This window comes from Rhineura floridana, chromosome 6 (genome assembly GCF_030035675.1).
Source record: "Rhineura floridana isolate rRhiFlo1 chromosome 6, rRhiFlo1.hap2, whole genome shotgun sequence".
NCBI classification, from domain to species: Eukaryota; Metazoa; Chordata; class Lepidosauria; order Squamata; family Rhineuridae; genus Rhineura; species Rhineura floridana.
In genome coordinates, this window is record NC_084485.1 from 155,308,601 (window position 1) to 155,321,432 (window position 12,832).

A 12,832-nucleotide genomic window follows, 5' to 3' on the forward strand; every position below is an offset into this window, starting at 1 on the left:
CAACTTAATAATATTTTTGCTCGAGTGGTGGAAAGAATAGGTGCTCAAGGTTGAAACTTGACATAGAGCACACAGAAGCATAGGTCCTCGTTCTAAGGAGAGCGCACCGTGGAGGAATGTTATTGTGTTTCATAATTGTGCAGTGAAGGATGTATTAACCAAAGCCCTAAGAGCAAAAGGTTAGGTGGAATATTGCCAGAAAACCCATCTTATTCCTACACGAACTGCGTCCAGAAACACTTCGCTGATGCAAGGCTTTTAAGCCTGCAACTGACTTATTACGAGAAGTGAATATTAAATATAAATGGGGTTTTCCATTTGCTTTTATAACAGAGGTAGATGGTATACAACATAAAGCTGCTACCAAACAGGAAATGGCTCGCACCCTAGCTCTCTTCAATATTGCATGGGAGGAAGATGAAATAGATGCTGAAAACTTGTTTGAGTCCATGGAGTCATGGGATGATTGGCAGCAGGCTCCAGCAACGCAAAAGAGGAATCTCTCCAAGACCCTTCCTGTCTCATCTCCTCCTCACACCCCTCATCTTACAAGACCTGCATGCTGTAAAAAGAAATGAGATGTTTATTGTGTGTCTGTATATTTCCATGAAGCTTCGATTTTTACAAGGCTTGAGTCACATTTCTAATTACGCTAATCCCACGTCTCTGAAGGGGGAAGGAAAATGTTTAACCTCATACAAATTGTGTGAAAATATATCTGAATGGGGAGGGGGATAATATATCTTTTTTAAGATCCATAACTTAGTTCTCTATTTACTGTGCATATTTGCTTATAGTTTCCTAGAATATGTGCACCTAGTTTTTTTGCAGGTGTATCATTGGTACATCCTGCAGGCTCCTTGGTGTTACTAAGGATTCTATGTTGGTCATGGAGGGAGGGAGTTGGTGGGAGAAAGGGATAGGTGGGAGGGGATTGAGGTTTTGTTTTTCTGGTTGTGGGATGGATAAATTTGTACTACCAGTTTGTATGTGTTCTTTGATGTTGGACACACTGTATTGTATTCATTGCTATCATTGTTCCTTATATGGCTGATTTGAAAATAGTTACTTGGAATGTGCAAGCACTGGGAGATGTGGTGCAGTGACGGAGAATCTCCGACTGTCTTCAGAAGTGGGGACCCTCCGTTGCTCTTCTACAGGAAACTCACCAAGATGTCACTCATGGCCAGCTCCTCACACATCCCTATTTTAGAAACCAATATTTTGTGTCAAGCAATAGATTTTATGGCACAGAAAATACAGCGAGATCCCCATCGTCGCAAAATGTCCTTTTCAGCATTATGGGGTACACAATTATTAGCCTTTGCTTCTTATATATTTGCCTAATGTAAACCAGTTTTCTTTCCTCAACAAAGTTCTTAAGAAATTGGCTAAGTTTGCCATAGGGGACACTGTATTTTTAACAGGTGTTTTGATAGGTCTTCTACCTCCTCTAGAGCCCATCCAGGAAATAAAAGTTTTTCCCCATTACAGGGCATATATAACCTGACTGATCCGTGATGTTTTTTTAATCAGGAGTCAGGGACTACACATACTTCTCATCATCATTTCGTTCATATTCAAAAATTTTATGTTCTGGTCTCTGATTCCCTGCTTCCATGATTTCCATGTATATCAGATCATGCATTGGTTCATGTTACTTTTCACCCAGAACACTGTTAATCTAACTAGTCCTATCTGGTGCCTGAATCCTCTGACAATCCTCGGTGCTCTGACAATCCTCGGATGAGGCCATCAAAATTGCACTCTCACAATATTTTGAATATTTTGAATGCCTCCTCTGGGGTGAGACCGGACATAATTTGGGATGTCATGAAATCCACTGCTAAGGGCAAATGTATTGCTGAACAGTCAAGAATTTTAAAAAATGGAATGCTATGGCATCACAGGCATTGCTTAAGGACATTGCAGTGTTTGAAGACAGACATAAAGCCACTGGATCCCACAAAATATATGCCGAATTATTGGCCGTGTGCAGAATTGGAGCCTCTTGATTCCCAGAAGATTGATAAGCCACTCCTTTTTGTTAAACAGAGGTACTACGAATTAGGTAACTGGAATTCCAAACTATTAGCCAATGCATACACTATAGTCTACAAACACTATTAAAATGCTTAAATTAGACTCTGGATTCTAAAATCATTAATAGGGCATTTCGAGGTTACTACTCTATATCTACATTTGCTGGTCCTAGGGACGATGATATTTTGCATTACTTACAGAAATGACAATTTCCATCACTCACAGAAGCCCAGAGAAACCTACATAATAGAAGTACAGTAGGGCCCTGCTTTTCAGCGTTCCGCTAATACGGCGGTTTTCAATTAGAGTAAGGCCCCACTCATACGGCGTTTGTTCCACTTTTACGGCTTTTTTCAGCATGACGCGCTCAGCAGCTGAGTCAGGTGCCATTTTATTGACAGAGTTCCACTTTTCAGTGATTTTCACTTTTCAGCGGGGATCTGGAACGTAACCCGCTGTTGGTGGGTGATAAAGAGAAGCTGGGGATTACGGATTTGGTGCTTAAAGGGATACAACTGCCCCTAAGAGACCACGTCCGGAGTTTGGGGGTCATTCTTGACTCCCAGCTATCCATGGAGGCACAGGTAGCAGCTGTTAGTCAGGCGGCGCTTTACCAACTTCACCTCATTCGTAGGATACACCCTTACCTCCCAAGCCACCTGCTCCCTATTGTGGTACATGCTCTGGTTCTGTCCCTGCTGGACTATTGTAATGTGTTATATGTGGGTCTTCCCTGGAGAACGGTCCGTAAACTGCAGCTAGTGCAGAATGCGGCAGCTCGCCTGATTAACGGCTGCTGCCGCTGTGATCATATTACCCCAGTACTTAAGGAACTGCACTGGCTACCGGTGGTTGCTAGGGCCAAATTTAAGATCCTGGCTTTAACTTTAAAGGCGCTCCACGAGTCTGGCCCACTTTACCTAAAGAGTCGCCTCCACTCGCACCAGGGGTGCCGTCTTACAAGATCGTCCTTGAATGGTTCGCTTCTTATTCCCCCAACAAAAGCAGTCAGATTGGGGAGGACACGGTCCAGAGCTTTTTCAGTAGTGGCTCCCTCACTTTGGAATTCTTTGCCAACTGACCTCCGTCAGGCCCCTTCCTTGTTATGCTTTCATCGGGCCTTGAAAACCTGGCTCTTTAATGAGGCTTGGGAAGGGGGTTAGGGTGGCAGAGGGTAGTTCCGTAGGGGTTTGTTCAGTTTTTCAATTTTATACTGTTTGCTTTTTGAATTGTTTTTACATGGATTGTATTGTATTTTGTTGTATGTCGCCCAGAGTGGCAGATTAACCTCTACCAGATGGGCGTCTAACAAATCAAATCAAATCAATCAATCAATCAATCAAATAAATAAATAAATGAATGAATGAATGAATGAATGAATGAATGAATGAATGAAATGAGTATGGCGCTACTGTATCTCCAAGGAGGAGGTAGGAGTGGCTATCCAGAAATGGAAAAATAATAGACCTCCCGGGCCAGACAGTTTTGGGAATTCATTTTTCAAAAAATATAAGGTTATTTTGATTTCCCATTTGGCTGACTTGTTTAATGTGATATGGCAGCAGGGCCCTATACCCAAAATGTGGCTGACCTCCCATATTGTGGTAATACTAAAACTGGGGAAGAACAGCAGGATGGTGGGTTCCTGTAGGCCCATCACTCACTGAATAAGGACCAAAAGCTGTTCACTTCAATTTTAACTGCTTGTGTTGATTTAATAGTCCCATCAATTGTACACCTTGATCAAACAGGTTTCATACCTGATAGACATATTGACGACCCAAATTGCCAGGTTTAGAGTGTAATTCATGCATCTTGCTCTTGCAAATCTCCGTTAGCCTTTCCTTCTTTTGATGCCTATAAAGCTTTTGATTGTTTCGAGTGGAAGTATTTAATTATGCTAAGAACTGTGCCCTGATACAGACAAATAATCTAGAAATAACACCTAATTCAATCCAGAGAGGTAGGGGTGCTCCTTACCTCCACTGCTTTTTGCCCTTTCCCTGAAGCCCTTGGCTGCTGCCCTGCGAAACAACGCATCTATCGAGCGGTTCCAGAGGAAGGGCAAAGCACCTTATAAACCTATATGCAGATGATATTATTTTGTTGTTGCTGGATATCAAGAAGGCTGTCCCAGTCCTGCAAGTGAAATTATGCATTGTTGACACTTTGGCAGGGCTGCGTATTAATTTTCATTAGTCCCATATTATGCTTTTCAGTATCAGTCTGGCCAATCAATTGGAAATCTCCAGATCTAGCCACATTCCATTTGCCACAAGCATGTAAATACTTAGGTGTGTGTATGTATATATATACACAGAGAGAGAGAGGAAGGTACCTAAGTTGTTTTATTTGAATTTTGGGCTCTTGGTTCAGCATATGCGAAGAGATTTATACAGATGGACAAAATGAAAGTTGCAACTTTCTGTATTAAGCAGGGTAGCTGCAGAGCAAATGAAACTATTACCATGTTTTTTATTTCTGTTTCACGTCTTCCCAATCTCCATCCCCCTGGCTACTCTTAAACATTGGCAACAGCACGTTAATTGTTACGTTTTTCAGGCTAAAACCCACATTTATTTATTTATTTCCCGCCCTTCCTTCCAGCAGGAGGCGAGGGCGGCAAACAGAAACGCTAAAAACACTTTAAAACATCATAAGAAACCTTAAAATACATTAAAACAAAACAAAAACATTTTTTAAAAAGCTTTAATAACATCTTTTTTTAAAAAAAGGGTTAAAAACATATTATTAAAGAAAACATATTAAAAGCAATTCTAACACAGACGCAGACTGTGGCTATGAAACTATATTATAGGAGACCGCGGGAGGGGGACTACTGCTTTTTGCATCATATTATGATGCCTTCCAACTTCGGCATATGTGCGATATCAAAATCCAATAAACATTGGCTATCTGTGGTAGAGAAAGAATTGTGTCTGGGCTTCTTCTGGGCACTCCAAACATACCACTCTTTTTAAAAGAAAATTAGTAACCTGTTTACATTGTGCACCTTTCAAGTTTGGAGAAATTGGCAATCTTGATTGTCCCCGGTTAGTTCACCCCGAAGTCCTATACACATGCATCCAGCAATAGTAGATCCCACCATGAAACTTTGGTTAGCACTTTAGGAGCCCAAAGATATTTTCAGTTACGAGATTTTTACACAAATAGCAGGCCTATCACATGACAACAGTTGTAGGTGGATCTATCTGATTTGGGTGTAAATAGGTTTCAGACTGAACAAATACCACACTTTTGATTGGCTCTGAACGTTTGTGCACAAGCCACTAGATCCCTTACGAAGGTGAAATATATTTTTTTGAATGCTGGGTCAGGAAAAGGGCTCATTTCTGAATTGTATAAAGAATTAGTACAATGTAATACTGGACCTTTGACTGGGTTACAGGCTTTGTGGGAAGAAGATATGGATATTCAATTGGACAATGTACAAAGGTTGAATTTGTGGGCACGGAAACCAATAAAATGGGTCTTGGCGCACACCAGGGAAGTGTCTCTAAAAGTGTATCACAGATAGTATAGGACCTCAGTACAGTTCTTACAGATAAGTCCAGGTTCCTCCCCAGCGTGGTGGAGGATGTGGAAGTCAGGGTACCTATTTCCACTTTTGGTGGGACTGTCCTAAAGTTCATTCCTTTTGGTGAGCAGATTTTGAAGAAATCTCTAAAATTGTTAAATTTCATATTCAGGTAGTTCTCCAGTTGGCCCTTGTGCCAGTTTTTGATGGCTATAATGCAGACATACTGTCTAAAGACTTAGTGACATATTTATTGTTTGCAGCACAGTTACCTATTGCTGAAAAATGGAAATTCTTGAACAATTCAGATGTTTCATTATGGTATAAGAACACCTGGACTGTTGTTCTTCTAGAAAAAACCACACGTGCTTTACACTTGCTTCAAGGACATGCCAAGCCTGATGTGTTTCAAATTGTTTGGTGGGACTTTATTTCATATGTTTACAACACCAACTTCCATCGATATCTCAGGACATTTGGCATTCTTGATCTACCTCTGGTCTTGTCTCTTTTCTATTATGTTGTCTTGTCCACCCCTTTCTGGGTTTTGTTTTCTTGTGTTTTAGGCTCTTCTGGGCTTGTATTGTTTTCTTGTTAGCTATTTGCAAATTTTAATAAAAACAATATTAAAAAATGTTCCTATTGTTAATTCCCTGTTTTGAAATGGAAGTAGGTGGGATTCTCATGTTGACTAGAAAATTAATTCACATTCTCTTCAGAGACTATGCATATGACCTGTGTTACTTCTTGACACTGCAATGCAAATCCTGGCTGGGGAGCAGCAGAGCTTAGTGGAGCAACAGGGTTGTCACTGCATCGGTAGCTGTGCTGCTTATACCAGCTAGGGCAAAAGGTGGTGGTGGTGGTGATTGCTTCAGGGGCGGGGCTCAGCCAGCCCCACTGCTGTCACATAATGGCATCAGGCCTGATTTAGGCTGGCACAGTGATTTCACTACCCCTCACTTTCTGCAATGGCTGGCGTGGCCCTGCTAGTCTGTTAAACCATGATATTTCCTGACTAGAGTTTTGGCTATGCAAATATGCTGTGTTTCTGACCAGCTAACATCCAGTCTTACAGCAATGAGAGGAGGAGCAGACAACCTTTTTCCCATCAAGACTTAGATACTGTTGAAGTAATCTGTCAGCAGCATGTGGAGCTAGAAATGGCAGAGAGTAGGACCAGAGGTACTTCAAACTCTCTCCCAGCCCTCTTCTCCCTGATGGGTAATCCTCCTTCAAGTAATTAAATCTTCCCTCCTCTGCAATTCCCATGATGATTGACCCCATGCTGCTATTTCCTTAGCTTGAGAGAAGAGGGTGGAATTTCCATCAGCATCATAGGAGAGAAGGTTCAAAACTCCACTCTCCCTGCAACCTTATTTGTAATGTTCATCTGACTGGGAAACGGGAGCATGGTAGAAAGGGGGCTGGATGGCAGAAAAACTAGAATCTCTTTCTGGAGCCCCAGAGTATCTTTCAATACTCAGCTGATTAGTGGGAAATCATGTTGCAGGCCATGTAAAGTTAGACAGTAGGGATGGGTAAGAATTTTGATTCAGTTTGCATTTCAAGCTGAATCTATCAAATTTGCGCTTTCCAAAACAATATGAGAACTGGAACCCAGCCATCCTTCGAAATTCAAATTTTGCAATGCAGTTTGCCAACCAATGTTTACAAAAATGTATATATTAGAGGAAACTGTGCATAAAAATATATGAGTGAAAATAACACAAAATGTGAAATGGCTTGCAAAGATGTGTACATTAGCCAAAACTGAAGATTATACATAATGGCTGGAGAATGTACAAAATTCAGTCAATATATGCAATTTTCCCAAGGCCTGTTGAGGATTTTGCATAATGGCTGGAGAATATACAAAACTGAGTTGCTATATGCACATTTCCCATGGCTGTTGAAAGTTATGTATATTGACTGGAAAATGTGCACAATTTCCTCTTCATGGAAGGTTAATGTGCACATTGTCCATGGGGCCAGGTGCATGTGTACAAAGGCTGGTTATTATGTACATTAACTGCTCAACTTACAGTCTACTTAAGATGCAAATACTATATGGATTTTGTGTCTTGGATTTGAGGCTAGTGTAAGTATAAAACTAGCACCGTTGTTCCTCTCCCCACCCTCGCATCCAGGTTACTACTATTTAGACAGCCTGTGATTACCAGCTGCAATCTCAATTCTGTCGTGAAGGTACTTCTTGGCACAGTTGTTAGCCAAATGCCTGTTTATATGTGAGAGAAAATAAAAATAGATAATAGTACCATTATTGTAAACATATCCTTGCTATTTAGATATTCCTGTGTTGCCTCATGTTCAAAAATACCTGAATACAGTTCAGTATATAGAAGAACTTCAAAAGTTTGTGGAAGATGACAATTATAAGTAAGTATAAAATCTAGTACATTATAATGTAACAATTGTTTTTAGTTTGAAAGCTAAGTAATATTTCATAAAGAACAATAAATGAAAGCAGCAGCAAGTCCTTTGTGTCGTGACCATTTGGAATTTTTAGGAGCTCCTTGAACTGTAATCTTTCTTGCATCTCCCCTTGATCTGTAATTTAAAGATAAGCCATAGTTAGTAATGGAAGCCTTGCAAATTACTATCCTTGGGGAAATGGCCCATTCTCTGGTACCTGCACTGATGCTACTCTCCTCTTTCTCTCCCCCAACCCTGCACCAAGCTATCTACTGACTCCATGTGTTGTCTCCCTTTAGTGTCGTCACTGGTTTTTCAGTCAGAGTTTAATTCTCCATTTTTCTCTTAATAGCTACATAGGCACAGGTCAAGAATGCAGCTTAAATTCCATTGATTTCAGTGGTTAGTATGTTGGACTATGACCTGGGAGACCAGGGTTTGAATCCCCACACAGCCATGAAGCTCACTGGGTGACCTTGGGCCAGTCACTGCCTCTCAGCCTCAGAGGAGGGCAATGGTAAACCACCTCTGAATACCACTTACCATGAAAACCCTATTCATAGGGTCACTATAAGTCGGAGTCAACTTGAAGCCAGTTCATTTTTTCACCCTAAGTATGGATAATTCTGGATCCAACCCATATGTTTAATCTTTTACGATTTCAAATATGTGAAGTCAGTTTTGTGTGAAGTGGGGTTCTCCGCTGGGACACCAGCAAGTTCAGTTATTTCCAATTTAAACAGAGAGAGATATCGTTAGTGTATTCTTTCGAGTGTATAAGAGAGGAACTCAAATAGTTTATGTTTGGGTTCCTATGCAGAGCTCAAAATGAACAGTAAATTTATACCTCCAGCATAAGATGTTTACCTGTCTCCACCTACACTGTGTTATTGGCAAACCTTTTTTTTTTAAATGCAGGCTTTCATTAAAGATAGAACCTGGGACCAGTACCCCACGTTCTGCTGCATCTCGTGAAGATTTAGTAGGTAAATGTTTATCAGAGAACAATAAAATTTACATATTTTTAATGACTCTTCAGTTCTTTTTTTAAAATTTTCTATTAAAGGTTTAAAAACCAAGTCTGTCTGAGATATATACTGAAAATGTTGCGTTGGTCCAATATTAAGTCCTGCAACTCTTCTTTAGTGGCAGCTAGTTTCAGCTATTGAAAGGAGAACTTAAAAGCTCTTCTACACATGTTTTGTGGAATCCACGTGTACACCAGGCTTTCAGGCTTCTCTTCCCACTTCATGCTTTTATCTCCTTTTAATTTCAAGTCCATTGACAATATGCTATTATATTTGCCTAAAGACAAAGAAATTGCACCAAGTTGGAGGATTTTTTGTTGTCTGATTTCTTGATAAAAATAAAGCATCTATGTTAAAAGAGGGCTTCTGCTGTTTTACAGTTGTGTTTATTTTGAGAATGAAGTTCTTGCAGACTTAAGTTACTTTGTGAAAGTGATGAGCATTCTAACGAGCTCTTGCTGTATTATAAATAAATGGAGATAGAGAATTAGAGAGAGCTGTTGTGTCTAGAATTCAGGTAACAACTTTTATAAGAAATCATTTCAGATTTTTACAAGTGCCTCCATCTGCATATTCATTCTCTAGATGTGAGTCAGTAATAACATGAAACGACATGAAATATATCCATGCCTAATAATGTGGCATTTTCTGTGCCTGGAGAGCAAGACATTTAGCGCAGCACATGGCAGGAGACGTATCTCATATTTGGAGTAACTCCAGGTTGCCGTAATATATTCCAGTGTTACTACTAGGAATGTTCACACATTGTGCAGACAGATGACACTGGTCACCTATTGGACACCTCTTACCAAAAAAAGAACTAAAAGGCATCCCTATAGCACAGCATAGCGCGCATACTTGCATCAGCAGAAAGAGCGTGTTAGTATTCCAATTTTCACAAACCTCTTTTTTTGGCTGAATTCAGCTTTAGGTTACTAGTCACCAAAGGCTTGTTATGTTCATAGAAGTCACACAATCTGTTTTGATATTTCAACAAAATAATTTAGTGTGATTTAAAAAAAAAACTTCAACCTGTTTTATAAGAGTCTGTATGTGCATTTTTAAAGTTATCAGCTCTATTTTGGGCATAGCTGTTGAGGAGCATAGGTACTGAATTGTAATAGGTGTCATAAGTATTTGTCACACTTACCTAGAATTTACTGTTCTTTCTTGGTTTCTTTGCAGGCCCTGAAATGGGAGCATCACCACAAAGTGTACGAAAAAATCCTGCAGCTGAAGGAGCATTGCTACCACCGACTCCCCCTTCCCCTAGGAATCTGATGCCACATGGACATAGGAAATGTCACAGTTTAGGATACAAGTCAGCATTTGATTTGAAATTCCGCTTAGAGGCAGTGTGTGTTAGCATCGTGATCCCCATCTGCTGTCACTTTGAGGCATGCGGTGGTGGCAGCTGAAGGGTTTGTGGCAAGCAGAGTGGGCAGTCAAGGCGGGCAGCTGAAGCAAGTGAACTGCAGTGTGAACATATCAGCTGCCTGCCTTGGTGGCAGTGGCAGCAGCAGCAGCAGGCAAAGAGAGCCACGCTGGGCTCAAGGCTGGGAGCAGGGGTGGGGAAGGAAGGGAGCTGGAGCTGTGCTGGGCTCAGGGGTGGGGGGGAGACTGGTAAGCAGCTCACAAGGCAGCAATGGCAGCCTATGCAGGGCAGCACCTTTGCTTCAGGCCGGGGATATGGAAGGCCCGTAAACGGCCGAGGATTGGCAGTGACAGTGGCGGCTTGGGCAGGTGGGAGGATGGTAAGGTTTGTGGATGCCCAGGGGAGGGGAAGAGTTTGTGAGTCCCTGTGTGTGTGTTTGGAAGTGCCTGGGGGTATTTGGAGGTACCTGGTATGTGTGTGTGTTTGGAAGTGCCAGGGCTGTGTCTACTTGGGTGTTTGTGAGACAGAGAGAGTCTGTGGTTGCCTGGTGTGTGTGGGGAGGTGCCTGCCCAGGGTGTGTGGGGGGGTATCCGCCCAGGGTGTGGGGGGATGCCCAAAGTGGGTGTGGGGGGTGCCTAGTGTGGATGGAGGTGTTACTGGTGTGGGGGAGGTGCCTGGTGTGTGTGTGGGTGCCTGGTGTGTGTGGGGGAGGTGCCTGGGTTGGGATGGTGTGGGGGTGTCTGGAGTATGTGGGGGTGTCTGGAGTATGTGGGGGTGTAGGGGCTATGTGGGGTGGTGAGCAAAGCAAGCAGAGGAGCTCTGCCCCCCGGTAAAAAAAAAGTTTTTCTTGGTATCTTGTTTGTCATTTTGCTTTAGCACCAAGTGACCCAATTTGCATGTATTGTTAAGCCATGGTGAAAAATAAGCCATGACTTGCCATGAATTAGCAGCGTGCTGATGCATTTCTCGGGCAGTCCAGTACTATATAGGTCCCCCAAGGTGAATAGCTTGCCACCTGCCATTTATGGAAGTCTGCCTAGGATTCAGAAAGTCTCCTGTTTGTTGCTACCTACTTGGGCCTGCAAAAGCTGGGTGTCTGTCAAGCATCTGGCAGAGCACAGTACATAGCTGGTGACTATGTTGGGTCCCGTTTGTGCAGGTCTTATCTGTAGGTTTTCTGTTAACATTTGAGTATCCCTTGGTACATCATGAGATGATCTAATGTTAATCATCTTTATGTATCACACATCTTTAGAAAATGTATAAACGTAGGATGAGCTGGTTTACATTTACTTTTTAAACTTTGCTCCCAAATGTTCTAGGGTTTTAATGGCAAAATCACACAAAGCACCATGAACTGTAATGGTGTATATACCAGGGAGCCAATTCTTTAATGCTAGTGTTTTTGCAAGCAAAACGCAGTCATAAAAATGTGTGTGGTAATCGTTATTGAGGACGTTGTGTATATATAAATATAAGTGGGTACTAGAAAGTGCGTTATCTTGTGACAAATGTGCAACTATGTTTTTACATCTTAAAGTCATGTGTTTAGTATTTACATCCTTTGCTCTTTTTCCAGTTTCATTCATAAGACGAACACAGCAGAGTTTAAAAGTGCAACATTCCCCAATGCAGGACCAAGGCATCTGTTAGATGATAGTGTCATGGAACCACATGCCCCATCAAGGGGGCAGGCAGAGAGCTCCACTCTTTCCAGTGGAATTTCAATAGGTGAGATTTTAAACCTACTAACCCAGTAAAAATTATTTGTATCCAAAGGTGTTACAAGAATAATTCTTCATGGTCTTGGTGCAGTTCCACATAAGGTTTTGATGCTCATACAGAACTGCGTTCAGAACTTTCTAGGGCTAAAGAAACATTTTGGCAGGAAGCCCACTCCCACTTCAACGCACATGCTCAAGGAAGTGTGACTCCCGCCTTCCCACTCAGTTCCTTTCAACTGCTGCGGCTCTAGTTCATCAGAGACTTTTGCATCCATTTTTTACCTCAGAGTGCAATCTAGGCCCTGTTTTCTTCATACTTTCACTTTTTCTTCTTTTGTTTTCTAGTCTCTATTTTCAAATTATGTTTTTGTTTTTCTTCAGTTACTTTGCACCTCAGGGCACCCTTGTCTCTTTTGCAAGGGAGCCTATGCCACTGAAGGTTCTGCAGGTGCTCCACTTGTGGCAGTAAGTTGCCACCACCACCCCCAACAGGCAGAGTTAGTGTTTCCTCAGTCTAGGAGAACACCACATTGTCAGTTTGTGTTCACATTGTCAACTATTTAGCAGATATGTGTGCAGATAATCAGTTGTCTCAATTGCAAGCAGGCCCTTCCAGCAACAGGCAGAAGGCTAAGTCCCCTAAGGCAGGGATGAAAAACTAGATCCAGCTGGCAGGTCACAGACAGAC

At 41.8% G+C, this 12,832-nt stretch overlaps 1 protein-coding gene across 3 annotated transcripts in view; it reads left to right on the forward strand.

Moving 5' to 3' along the window:
- Positions 1-12,832, forward strand: part of RALGPS2 (Ral GEF with PH domain and SH3 binding motif 2) — a 217,627-nt gene that overhangs the window by 161,127 nt on the left and 43,668 nt on the right. For all 3 annotated transcript variants that reach the window (XM_061634215.1, XM_061634214.1, XM_061634216.1), the window contains 4 exons: positions 7,891-7,981; positions 8,936-9,003; positions 10,231-10,366; positions 12,000-12,151. In XM_061634215.1, the coding sequence (XP_061490199.1) occupies positions 7,891-7,981; positions 8,936-9,003; positions 10,231-10,366; positions 12,000-12,151 (447 nt within the window). The remainder of the gene's footprint in view (positions 1-7,890; positions 7,982-8,935; positions 9,004-10,230; positions 10,367-11,999; positions 12,152-12,832) is intronic.